The 13,834-nt window shown below is 35.3% G+C and overlaps 1 protein-coding gene across 1 annotated transcript in view; it reads right to left on the reverse strand.

The window, feature by feature from the left end:
* Positions 1-13,834, reverse strand: part of shisa8b (shisa family member 8b) — a 52,158-nt gene that overhangs the window by 2,784 nt on the left and 35,540 nt on the right. The window contains exon 3 of the mRNA XM_056470023.1: positions 10,679-10,801. Coding sequence (XP_056325998.1) covers positions 10,679-10,801 — 123 coding nt within the window. The remainder of the gene's footprint in view (positions 1-10,678; positions 10,802-13,834) is intronic.

A 13,834-nucleotide genomic window follows, 5' to 3' on the forward strand; every position in this document is an offset into this window, starting at 1 on the left:
TTTGAATTAGGGCTGCACATTATATAGTTTCAACATTCATATAACAATGTACGCATCTGCAATAGTCATATCTGCAATGTCATGTTGGGATTATAATTAACCAGGAATCACAGTTCAGTAAATATGATTTGTGGAGTCGCTGTGAATTGTAACAATAATCTAATAGTGTTCTTGATTTTTAATGCCTGCGATTTTAAAAGCAATTTTAAAAAAAAATTGGGCACAAGAAATTGTAACGTTTACCACTTTTACAAAGATGAATTGTGTTTCTAAAATGAAGACTATACCATGTTATTTTAGATTTGATAATAACATTTCTGTCTGTCAATATTGTTCAAGTGCACCAAAAACCATAAAGAGCTGTTTACTTTCTATTCTTTTTTCTATTGTTTTCATCTGTTCTTTAATTTTAAGTTTTTATATTTTTGGAGATTTTATGCTAATCCTACAAAATCGTCCCAATCATTGTAAAAATTATTAATTGTTTCCAAAGAGTTACTTAAGTCATATTGTAAAATAATATTCATATCGCAGTATATATCACAGAAATGCTTAATATCGTCAGTTTTTTCCAATATCGTGCAGCCCTAGATTGTGCACATGAGCACAACCTCAAGGCCAAATGTAGCATAATTGTATACAAACTGCATTATCTAGGTCTGTTATTCTGATTTGAAGATATAGTTTGCCCCAAAATGAAAATGTACTCACCCTCACTCAAACCTTAATGAGTTTCTGTTTTCTGTTGAACACAAAATAAAATATTTTGAGGAAAGCTGAAAACCGAAGCCATTGACTTCCATAGTAAGAAATACAGATACTATAGATGTCAATGGTTACTGATTTCCAGCTTTCTTCAAAATATCTTTTGAGTTCAGTAGAAGAAAGTCAAACAGGTTTGGAACAAGTAAAGGGTGAGTAAACGATTACAGAATTGCAATATCATTTTTGGGTGGACTATCCCTTTAAGAGAAATCAGATTTCAAGTAAACCAATTGTTTACTTGAGTTGTTTTGTCACAATAGGCTGTTAAAGTGAATGTGCACATAATCTACATAAATATGATCACTTTTACATAAATTGTAGCAAATGTTTTTGCATTATTTTATATTAAATAGCATACAGTATATTGTGCACCATATGAAATCTGTCTACTGTACCCATGAGCTACTTGTATCGAATTTCAGTCATGTTTTGATGAAGCGCATAAAACAGCAGTGCGTATATTCCTGTTGAGATGTCTACTGAGAGCTTGTCCATTTTATTAAACACTGACTTTATGTTGGCTGAAATGTTTAAAGGTCATGTCTCGGACACGAGTTATCTCTCTTCGCACGGTATTTACCTGCGAGCTGCTAACTTTGTCTCGCCACATTAATGTCTGCAAGCTGCACTTGTTCTGCTTGTTCTTGTATTGAAGTATGTTATAGAAGGTGTGCAGTATACGTGCGTAAGTCAGGAGACATTTTGTAAATGGGCTTATAAGCCTGAATCACACACATGAAAAAGAATTCTTTAGGTCAATTCCAGTATCAAATTTATAAAACTGATGTCTGATGGCATTCTTTCAAGTAACATTGTCATCAAGTTATATGCCAAGCCTCTTTTCTCAGTCATTACTTTCTTTTTGCTACAAGGTGATTCAAGTAGATGACATCTGAAAATCCTTGAGTTTCTTCCAAAGGCTGCATTGTCAGTGTGCATCATCATCATCATTATCATCATCATCATCATCATCATTACGCTGAGTTCATTGCAGACCATCCTGGCATCAGATCTTTGTATGGTAATATTCAGATACAGACACAATCGTATGTGAAGGTAGCTAATAGTCTATGCGTCATTATGTCAGTGAATCATTGTGATCTAGACACTATTGGCTTAACGTGTTCCCAGAATGTAGGGCAGGCTAATGCTTCTGCCTGAAAGTAAATGGACAACAAAAGCACCTCTTAAGCCCACGGCTCGCATTTTAAAATGAGTCATTCTTTGGCAAAATACAAGCAGGGCTGTTTATTGTTTTGCAGTTTTTCAACCAATCACCAACTTAAGTGAATTAGAACAGTGACTAGAGTTTGAGGATTCAAACACAGAGTAAATTTTTTGTCAATTGAATGCCAGTTTCACATTTAGAGGTCATGTGTGGAAAAAAAAGTCTTATTTAGCTCTGCTAATTTTCTCTTTAGCATTTGTAGTTTAAAATTAATGGTTTGAGTACATCACATTAATATCAAATTTGAAGAACTTGAAGCCCATAAATATTTGTCTGTTAGGTCAAAAGATGGTTTTAAATGCACAAGATCATTAAAGTTGGATAGATTCTGACTGGCTTTAAAAGTTTCTATCATTGTTGTCCAGCTGGGTATAAAATCTAAGTGATTCCTTCAACATTGTGCTTTTATATTGTTAGCTATAAACTCTTTTTAAAACATATTTATAGTTATCCTATGGAGACGAGTCCCGACTGGGCCAGTTAGCATTTCTGTGTGGAGTTTGCGTGTTCTCCCCGTGTTCACAGGGGATTCCTCAGGGTGCTCAGCTCACCGCGACAGTCCAAAGATGTGGTACAGGTGAATTGGATGAACTAAATTGACCGTAGTGTAGGTATGAATGTGAGAGTGTATGGGTGTTGCCCAGTACTGGGTTGATTCTGGAAGGGCATCCGCTGCGTAAGACATTTGCTGGAATAGATGGCGGTTCATTTCGTTTTGGCAACCTCTGATAAATAAGGGACTAAGCCGAAGGAAAATGAACGAATGAGTTATCCTGTCAGTAGCGTGCTTTACATTACAGATTTGCGAAAAACTTCTGCAATGTTTTCTAAATGTTTAATATATTTGATTCCTCTCGCAATAAATAATTTCAAAAATCATGAAGACAAGGTAAATTTATGTATTTTCACAGGCTGGTCAGTACCTGGATGGGAGACCACATGGAAAAAACTAGGTTGCTGTTGGAAGTGGTGTTAGAGAAGCCAGCAGGGGAGTGCTCAACCTGAGGTCTGTGTGAGTCCTATTGCCCCAGTAAAGTGGAGACCCCAGTTTATTTCAGATGAGATGTTAAACCGAGGTCCTGACTCTCTGAGGTCATTAATAATTGGCACTTCTCGTAAAGAGTAGGGGTGTAACCCCGGTGTCCTGGCCAAATTCCCTCCATTGGCCCGTACTGATCATAGCAAACAGTAATAGCAATAATAGCCAATTCGGTAGTCAGGGATGATTGGGAGAATTGGGAGAACTGAATTGGCTATTATTGTTTCTCCACTCCACCTATGGCTGGTGTGGTGAGCGCACTGGTGCCATTGTCCTGTAGCTGCCGTCGCATCATCCAAGTGGATGCTGCACACTGGTGCTAGTGTGGAAAGACCCCATCATTATTGTGACGTGTTTTAGGTGTATGGCCATATACAATAAATGTGCTATATAAATACACATTACATTACAAGATCAATCTTTTTTGAGTTGTGCAATGAAAAAGGACCTTTAATAGTGCCTGCTGCATCATGTCCAAGTAAACATATGAGCATTTGACTCTTATGTACTTCTTTTATCTATTTCACAATATATGGCAGTTCTTCCAATATTGGCATTTCTGTTGGCGTATTTTCAATTCAATTCCAGTTTGGTCAATGTAAAGGGTAATGAAAATGCAGCCATGTTGCTGTGTCTGAAATACATACTTTAGAAATACAACAGCGTGTACGTGAAGTGAAACAATGGTTGCATCTGGTGTGGATGAGGTGTTATATTTATTTTCATGTGTGAAGGCCCTTTACTCCATTCCTGGAAGTTTTTACAGCAGTAGAAATCTGTGCTTAACATTGTCGGAAAAGATACCATCAAATTAGCCAGAACGGGAGTCACGTGATGCGTCTGAGGTAAGCGGATATAACCAAACGAGCTCCCGAGAAATCGTTTGATATTACTTTAAATAAGCACTGAAACTCTGTCCAAATACTGGAAAGTTGTTACCTGACATTGATTAACAACGTGGAATGATGGAGCGTCGACTAAAGCCTAAGAAAGATGAGCGCGGGACTGCCGAAACTACTGAGAGAAAGTCCCCACACGGGGCCGAAGCTAACGTCCCTGAGGTGGAAAGTTCAGCGGCTGTACTCGCCGCTGCAGTAAAGGAGTTTCGTGAAATCATCGGAACTGTTAAGCAGGAGCTGATATCTCAAATGTCAGAGCTTAGAAACTCCATCCAGGGCTCACTCGATGCCATTACGGCGTCAGTGTCTTCTATGCAGGGCCGGGTCTCTGCAGCTGAGCAAAGAATTAGCGATGTGGAAGACACAGTCGCGGGAAATGAGCGATCCCTCAGTCTTCTCAGAAAAGACAACGAGGCTTTGAAAAATAAGTTAGAATATATGGAAAACTACAACAGACGTAATAATATCCGCTTGGTGGGACTGAGGGAGGAAGCAGAAGGACGGGACACGATTGAATTCTTTAACACTTGGCTCCCGAATGTTTTGGGACTTGAAAATGTAGGCACTTCGCTTGTCATTGAGCGCGCTCACAGAGTCCCGGCGGCAAGAATTCCGGGAAAACCCCCACGACCATTCCTCATTCGATTTTTGAGATTTCAGGACCGTGAAAGCATCCTACGCACTGCCAGGGACAAAGCTCCAATTCTAATCGAAGGAAAGAGAATCGGATTCTATCCGGACTTTTCCTCAGAGGTGATGAGCCGTAGAAGAGAAATGATTCCAGGCCTCAAGGCATTAAAGGGGAAGAATGTTAAATGTCACCTTGTGTACCCTGCTCGTATACGGATTCAAACGGATGATGGCGGGACATGGTTCTGTAATACACCGGACGAAGCATCAAAGTACTTGTCGGAACTTAAGTGAGTAACGTTCGCAGTGTATTTGCTATCCTCCGGGGGACGAATGCGATGTTGCAATGGCTCTGACGGACTTATTGTGTTTTTTTTTTTTTTTTTGAGGGTACCAGGATTTTACATGACAATAGACTAAAAGTGGCATTGACCCTCTCATTGACCAACAACACTAAATGTTCGGGACAATACTTTTGGACACTATTCTTTACCAGTGACTTTTGCTCATATCAGTGCTTTTTTATGTGCAAGGTGAGCTCGTGGTTGGGATTTAATTTTGGTTTAGGAAAGTACAGTGAAGTACGTGCTAATCGTTTCTCAACAGTTTTTTCTCTTGGCTGCTGTAAAGTTTTGGTTCAGTAGCTATGTTAAGGTTTTATACTTGCTTTTTTTTTCTTTTTCCCTTTTTTTTTTCCTCTTTATTTTTTTTCTCACTTTTCTTTTGGAGGTACTTCAACATTTCAAATCTGTGGAGAGTCTGGCTCAATTTGGATGGAGTTCAATATGGTTTTAAAATGTTTTTTTATTGAATACAGATGTTAAAACCATTGAAATTAATTACATTTAATGTGAAGGGTCTACATAGTCCAGTTAAAAGGAAAAGAGTTTATACATATCTTAAGAAGTTGGGGGCAGAGATAGTTTTTTTGCAGGAAACGCATTTGACAGAGACTGAGCATAAGAAATTAAAAAGGGAATGGGTAGGCCAGGTATTTGCATCATCATTTAATTCTAAATCAAGAGGGACTGCTATATTAATAAATAAGAATATACCATTTACGGTTACAAAGTCAATCCTTGACCCCTCAGGAAGATATGTAATGATACAGGGACATATGTATTCTGAACAGTGGACGATGTTGAATATTTATGCTCCAAATATTGATGACCACTTGTTTATGCAAAATATTTTTCTCCAAATTGCTCAATCATCAGGCACACTTCTGGTAGGTGGAGATTTTAACTTTGTTCTAGACAATATACTAGATAGATCCTCAACTAAACCAGTGCCCCTCTCTAAAGCAGCTAAATCTACTAATACATTTATGAAAGATTTGAATTTAGTGGATGTATGGAGGAAAGAACACCCACAAGAAAGGGATTATTCTTTTTATTCGCATCCCCATAATACACACACTCGTATAGATTATCTCTTGTTGCCCTCTCAACTTCTATACAGGGTGCTAGATGTTGAATATCTACCTCGATTACTGAGTGATCATTCTCCCCTTGTAATGTCACTTTCCATTCCAGAGAAAATAAAAGGAAATTACAGGTGGAGACTAAACCCTACTCTTCTTAAACAACCTGAATTTCATAAATTTATAAGGGAACAAATTGATATTTTTACTTCAACAAATAAACCCTCATGTTCCAATAGTTTTATATTATGGGACACTCTAAAAGCTTATCTTAGAGGTCAAATAATTTCCTATACTAAGGGGCTGTTAAAAAGAAAAAATTCTAAATTAAGTACTTTAGAAGTTGAAATCCTAGCACTTGAAAAATTGTACCACAAATCGCAAACAAAGGATATTTATAAAGAATTACTAAACAAAAAGATTGAATACAATAAATTGAACACCTACCAAGCAGAGAAAGCTATTATTTACTCTAATCAACGTTATTACGAACTCGGTGAGAAAGCTCAGAAAGTCTTGGCCTGGCAATTAAAACGAGAGGAACAGAAACGAACAATAAATGTTATTAGTACTGGTAACAAGGAAACATACAACCCGGTAGAAATTAATGATGTATTTAAGCAATATTACACAGAATTATATACCTCTCAATCATGTATAGATCAGTCAGAAATGGAAGCTTTCCTCTCCTCAGTCCATCTACCATATCTCTCAGAGGAAGACAGATCTAGTCTGGATCAACCTTTTTCTACTTCTGAACTGATTGAAGCTATTAATCTGTTGTCTAATAATAAATCACCAGGTGAAGATGGTTTTCCATCAGAATTCTATAAAGAGTTTCAAGATTTGCTTGTGCCATATTTAATGGATGTTCTTGATCAGGCTAGGGTGGAAAAAAGTTTCCCAGATTCTTTTTCAAATGCTACAATTTCAGTAATACTCAAAAAAGGTAAGGATCCAAAGAACTGTGCCTCCTACAGGCCAATTTCACTCCTCAATGTAGATTATAAATTAGTCACTAAAATGGTTGCTAAAAGATTAGAAACTCGACTTCCTCAATTGATTAATCCAGATCAAACCGGCTTTGTAATTGGGAGATTAGGCGCAAATAATCTGAGGAGATTTTTTAACATTATTCACACTGCTAAAGAAAAACATATACCAGGGATAGCCGTTTCTCTCGATGCTGAAAAGGCTTTCGACCGAGTTGAGTGGTCATACTTATTTGAAGTACTAAAAAAATTTGGATTTGGAACTGTATACATAGAGCTAATTCAATCACTTTATAAATCCCCTAAAGCTAAAATTATTACAAATGGAATTATTTCTTCTTCGATACCTTTGTATAGAGGATGTAGACAAGGTTGCCCCATCAGCCCAGCTCTCTTTGCCCTCGCGATCGAACCTCTAGCTGAGGCTATTAGATGTAATCCTAACATAAAAGGCTTTAAAACTGGCCCTGAAATACAAAAAATATCTCTGTTTGCCGATGACATTCTTTTGTTTCTTACTGACCCTGTAGACTCTCTATCTAATTTACAGAATGTGTTACAGTCATATAGTACTTTTTCTGGATATAAAGTTAACATCGATAAAAGTGAAATTTTGCCATTATCAGGTTTTGATTATACTTCACTAAATACATTTTCTTTTAAATGTTCACCTGCTGGCATTAAATACTTAGGTATACATGTAGATGGCAACCTAAAAAATCTCTACAAATTTAATTTGGCTAATCTTTTAGAAAAAACTGGCAGAGACTTAACAAATTGGATGGATTTACCACTCACATTATTTGGTAGAATTAATGCAGTTAAAATGAATGTTTTGCCCAAATTCTTATATGTATTTCATTCTCTTCCAATATCAATACCTAAGTCCTTCTTCACTTCTCTTAACGCATTAATAAGATCATTTATTTGGCATCGAAAAACCCCAAGGGTTGGCCTTGACAAACTGGCTTTAGACTACAGCAAAGGGGGATTGAGACTCCCCAATTTTAAGATGTATTATTGGGCAGCCCAATCCAGGTTTCTGGCACAGATGTTCGCAGAAACCCCTTACCCGGCATGGCTTATTATGGAGACATTTGAGATGAAAGAGGACTGTCCCACTAATATACTATATACATGGGATGAAAAATTGATAAAAACTAGAACCAATAATCCTATGATTATCCATTCAGTTCAGACCTGGTACAAACTTCAGTTGATGTTGGGACAAGACACGTCTCTCTCTCCCAAAACACCTTTATGGGGGAACAGGTTGCTTTCAATGTGCTATAAAAACAAAAATTTTAAAATTTGGGCAGATAAGGGAATTACTCATTTAGAGCATTGTTTTGATGATGGTGTTTTAATGTCATTTGAACAATTAAAAAATAAATATAACATGAGCAATAAAGAATTTTTTAGTTATTTGCAACTGAGGGATTGTTTAAGGGTCAAATTAAAAAATTATCCAAAGATACCCAATTTAACTACTATGGAGGAACTTGTTTTCTCTGATAAACCGTTACATAAAACAATTTCAAGAACATATGATGCTTTGATCATAAGACATTCTTTGACTGACTCTGATAAGTCCAAAACTAGATGGGAACAGGATTTGGGAATAACACTAGAAAATGACCTGTGGAGTCAGCTATGTAGAGATGGGGTTACCTCAACTTTGAACTCCAGATTTAGACTAATCCAGTTTAATTTCTTACACCAGCTTTATTATACTCCATCCAGATTACACAAATTTAAAAACAGTATTTCTCCCCTCTGCTTCAGATGTGGTATAGAAGAAGGTACATTTTTGCATTCTACATGGCTGTGCCCTAAAGTGAAAGTGTTGTGGGTACAAGTGTGCAATATCATATCACAGATTCATGGAATTGATTTTCCATTGGATCCAGAGATATGTTTATTGGGCAATTATACAAATTCTAATCTCCAGCATAATTATGCTATTAAACTTACTGAAATGTTGCTGACAATAGCTAAAAAATGCATTGCTTTGAAATGGAAAACAGACAGTGATGTACCGATTGGACTGTGGATCTCAGAAGTCTGCAACTGTATACCATTAGAGAAGATCACATACTCTTTGAGAGGAAAGGGTGAATTATTTAAAAAGATTTGGAGTCCATTTTTGAATTATATTAAAACAGTACCACATGATTTGATTTGACAAAATAGTTTTTTCCACTGGTTTATACTGTATCTCCTCACTTTTTATTTATTTGTTTTTAATTTACTTATTTATTTATTTTATACACTATGTGTGTTTTACTTTAGTTTGTTTGTTGTTTAGTTTTGATGTTCTGTATTGTTAACTTTTGAAAAACAAATAAAAAATATACAATCAAAATTAGCCAGAACATATTAACTTAGTAATGTTTCAAAGTCAAAAGATTTACTGTTATTGTATTTAAAGAGTTAGTTCACCCCAAAATGGAAATTCTAGCATCCTTTACGCACCATTAACTTGTTCAAAACCTATTTGAACACATAAAAACATTGACGTTCCTAGTAATTTTTTTGCAACCTGCAGCATTCTTCAAAATATCTTCTTTTGTGTTCAACAGAAGAAAGAAACTCAGAAAGGTTTAAAACCACATGAGGATGAGACCTAATGAGGTAATTTTCATTTTGGATGAACTAACCCTTTGAAGTGCAGTTTTAACAGAATTGAGTTGATTTTGATTGCTTGTATTGCTTGTTTGAGTTGTGCTCTGAGTCTTTAGTCTTTTTCAATAATCAGCTAAAGATTCATCTTCTTTTTCAAAATGACCTTCTGTTTCTAACTATTCTGTTTTCTACTTTATTTATTTTATGAAAAGAAAAACTTGCTTTGACTTTATGATGCTAACACTCTGTATCTGTTCTATTCTGTCTACTTTTCATTTATATAAAAATTACTTTGATCTTTTAACCCAACAATCTCTTTTCAATTAATTTTTTTCTTTAAAAAACCCTAAATCTGAGCCTCTAACAAAAACATTTTCTGTTCTTCCTTCCTTTATACTCTTATTTACATATTGTTGTTCTTTTGTTGCTTTGATTGCTTCTTTGGAAGTATGAGGGCATTTGTAAGTCACTCTGGATAAAAGCATGTGACAAATAATTGAATGTAAATGCATGAATGAATTGCAGATGTGGTACATTTACAAGAAAAGATAGATGGTAGATTTATTGCAATATAATTTTGTGTGTGAAGGTCACTACTGATTGCCTTCCAAAGATAAGTATTCTGCATCTAGAATGATGTTGATAGAAAGCATCAGTGTGAATGAAGATAACGGAAGCAAGAATGTAAGAAATTTGACCTGACATAACATAAACACTTCATGCACTTTCCTTTTCCATTATAAAGTTCTGTTGAAAGTAAAAATCCAGTGTTGCAGCAGATGACTAACACCTTTTGTGCTGTGTTGATTCTGTGTGTAAATCTGACCAAACAGTTGAATGTTTTCAGTCCCAACTGTGTAGCCAGCGGCAGTGGGATGTTAAATTGAGTAGCAGAGGTGACACAGAGTAACCTTGTGGTGTCCCGACTGTGTCCTCTCAGACCAGAGGGCTCCCCTGATTCTGTCAGTCACATTTAGGGACTGTTGTTTAGGCTGTCCGGCAGAGCATGAAATAATTCAACATCTGTGAATGAATTTTTTTTTGGTCTTGTGCATAGTAGCATGTCAGTGCCCTTACCAACTGCTTTCAGAGAGTTGTATTTGTTGAGCGCCAGGCCTGGTATGCTGAGGTTGCTTTGAGGATGAGAGAGTCCAGCTGGTGCACCGAAAGAGAAACCAGCATTGTTTAGATGGTATTGCTCTGGAAAAAATGTAGAAGAATATTTTGAAAAGAGTGAGAGGGGAACAATAATATTTAATGAGTTTCTTTAAATATGTATTTTGACAATGATGAGTTGTTTCAACAGTTAGGTAAAATATGGGCAAAGCCAATGGATAGGTTATTTAGAGGTTTAACCCAATGTTTAACCCAGCACTGAGGGGTTTGTTCTTATTTTTCATTTTTAAGAGTACTGTACTGTAAGAAATGTAGTGACAAAAGGTCAAGACAACAAATATTTTATGTTGCTTTTATGTATTTTAAAAAAGTTAATCAGGTTTCAAGTTTTTTTAATTATACAAAGTTTAACTTAATATGTTTAGTCAGTTTTTTAAATTATTTATGTATCATTTTACAATAAAACAAACAGCACAATTGACAAAAAGAATATTCAGCATTAAGTAGCATCAGAGTATACAAATATAAAAACATATACATCAACAAATCCAGTTTATGTTACTAGACTAAAACAGGAGTCACATAACAGCTTGTGAATGGTCAGTGTGATAACAATGGGTATTATGCAGGCACAGGTTAAAGGGTTCACAAAGGGTCCATAAAAATATTCCAGGTTTTTAAAAATATGTGTGTTTTGTTTTTTAAGCTATATGTTAAATATTTCAAATGCAGCGTGTCATTTATGATATTTTTAAATAATTCAAATGTTGGAGGGAGTTCCTGTTTCTAGTTTAACAGAATACATTTCCTAGATACATAAGAAATTAGACCTATCCTTTTGGTAAAAAAAGGCCTGATACCTCATTCAAGTCCACCCCAAAAAGATATATTAAAGGGGTCTTTTGATATTTCTTTCCCAGGACCATCAAAAAAAAAACTGTATGTACAGAATTCCAAAACTCATTACATTTTTTACAATTCCAAAAAATATGCATAAAAGTGCCCTTAAGCTTCTTACATCGTTTACATAAAGGCGATGCACTGGGATATATCCTACTGAGGCGAACTGGGGTCAAATATATTCTTTGTATAAATTTATAATTTTGTTCAGTTATTTTGTTACTAGAAAATGAAAAAGATACACATTTGTATACAACATCCCACTGATCATCATCAGAATTACAACCCAGGTCTTTTTCCCTTACTTTTTTAGTGAGATTAAAGTAGAATCAGCTTGGTCTGTTAAGATTGCATACATCTCAGATATCTTTCCCTTCAACACTGAAGTATTCTCTGGAGTGTTTTCTAATTTAGATAATTCCAGTGAAATATGGCCCCTTGCAAGTAAATCATTTATCAGGTGTCTAAGCTGTGGTACATGTAAAAATCTTTATTGTCAATATCAAATTCATTTTTTTAATTCAGAAAAAGATTTAAGTGTGCCCTCTTTAAAAACATGCTTAAAAGAGACAATGCCTTGCTCTTTCCACTTAATGAATACTGTTCTTCCAATAGGGGATGGTAAATCTGGATTATAAGACAGAGTTGACGATAGAAATTTTTGAATGCAAGCTACAAAATCTTTTCATTTCTTGCCAGGTTTTTAGAACATTATAAATAACAAATGTCTTAACACAGTTATTTACCTGCTTTATGTTATTAATGTAGGGTAATAATGCTAATGATACTGGATAAATGGGCAGCTTCTCAATATCAGTCTATTGTGCATTTTCTTGAGGGTGTACCCAGCTTATAATATTTTTTGTTTGTGCTGCCCAATAGTATAATTCAATATCTGGGAGTTCTAAACCTTCATTTTCTTTAATAAAAGAAAAATCCTTGCAATCCTTGGTTATTCCAAATAAAAGTGCTAATTTGCTTATTTCAAGATTTGAAAAAGGATTTATGTAAGTAGCAGGTTAGAGACTGAAATAAATTACTATAATATGGCAATACATTCCTTTTGACCACAATTAATCTTCCCAGGAGAGATATGGGCAATAAAGACCAATATATCTAAATCATCATTTATTTTTTTATTTAACAGATCCTCAAGGTCAGCAGATATCACCACGCGCAAATATGTAAAACCTATCTGTCTCCAAGTGAAAGGTTATATATTGTGGAGATTTTCAGTGATTGGAGAGGATATGTTTAGTCAGTTTGATATAAGTTGAGTCCTTTTTGACTAGGAAAGTTTGTTTCAACTAAAAATAATTTAGACAGCAAGATTTTTTTAGTGTTTCTTTAGAATGAATTGTTTTAGTGTGTTAAAATGAATGAATTAAAATTGAATGGGACAGTATAGTGATTATAGATTAATGCTTTAAGAGAAAACGCATTTATTTTGAACCGTGATCAAAACTGACTGGAACTCCCTGTGCATTAATGATTTTATTGCACACCTTCAAGCCAATCAGAATCAAGAATTTTAACAGACTGTATAATAACAAACATTAAATATAACAGCGGTATGTCTTTTTGCAACTCAATAAGAAAAATATAAAAAATGTGAAAGGTTAACCACACTTTTGAGAAACGATAAACTGTTGGAACTGTAAGAAAAAAGCAACAGCTACGTTTATTTAGTTAATTCCATGGCAAAAAGGTCTTTTTACCTGAAGATCATCAAAAAAACAAAAAAAATGAGGGGGGAAAAATCAATTTGTAGCCCTTCTGTAAAATGTTTATTCCTTTTCCAATATTTCTCAAGTGATATTTAATGGAGCGAGACAATTTTGAAGTATTTCCAATAATATATATTTTTTATTTTAATTTGGCTTGAATAAAAGTAGTTTTTAAATAAAAATTTAAAACCCTTTTAAGGTCAATATTATTAGCTCGTGCGGCACAGTGATGCAGTGGGTAGCACTGTCACCTCACAGCAAGAAGGTGACTGGTTTGAGCCCTGGCTGGGTCAGTTGGCATTTCTGTGTGGAGTTTGCATTTGCTCCCCGTGTTTGCATGGGTTTCTTCCAGGTGCTCCTGTTTCCCCCACAATTCACCACAACTGCTGTAGGTGAATTGGGTAAGGTAAATTGTCCGTGTTGTATGTGTGTATGTCCTGGTCCTCCAGGTTGGGGGTTGAGCGTTGGGCTAACGAACCACCTTTTAAAA

The sequence above is a fragment of the Danio aesculapii genome, chromosome 12 (genome assembly GCF_903798145.1).
Source record: "Danio aesculapii chromosome 12, fDanAes4.1, whole genome shotgun sequence".
NCBI classification, from domain to species: Eukaryota; Metazoa; Chordata; class Actinopteri; order Cypriniformes; family Danionidae; genus Danio; species Danio aesculapii.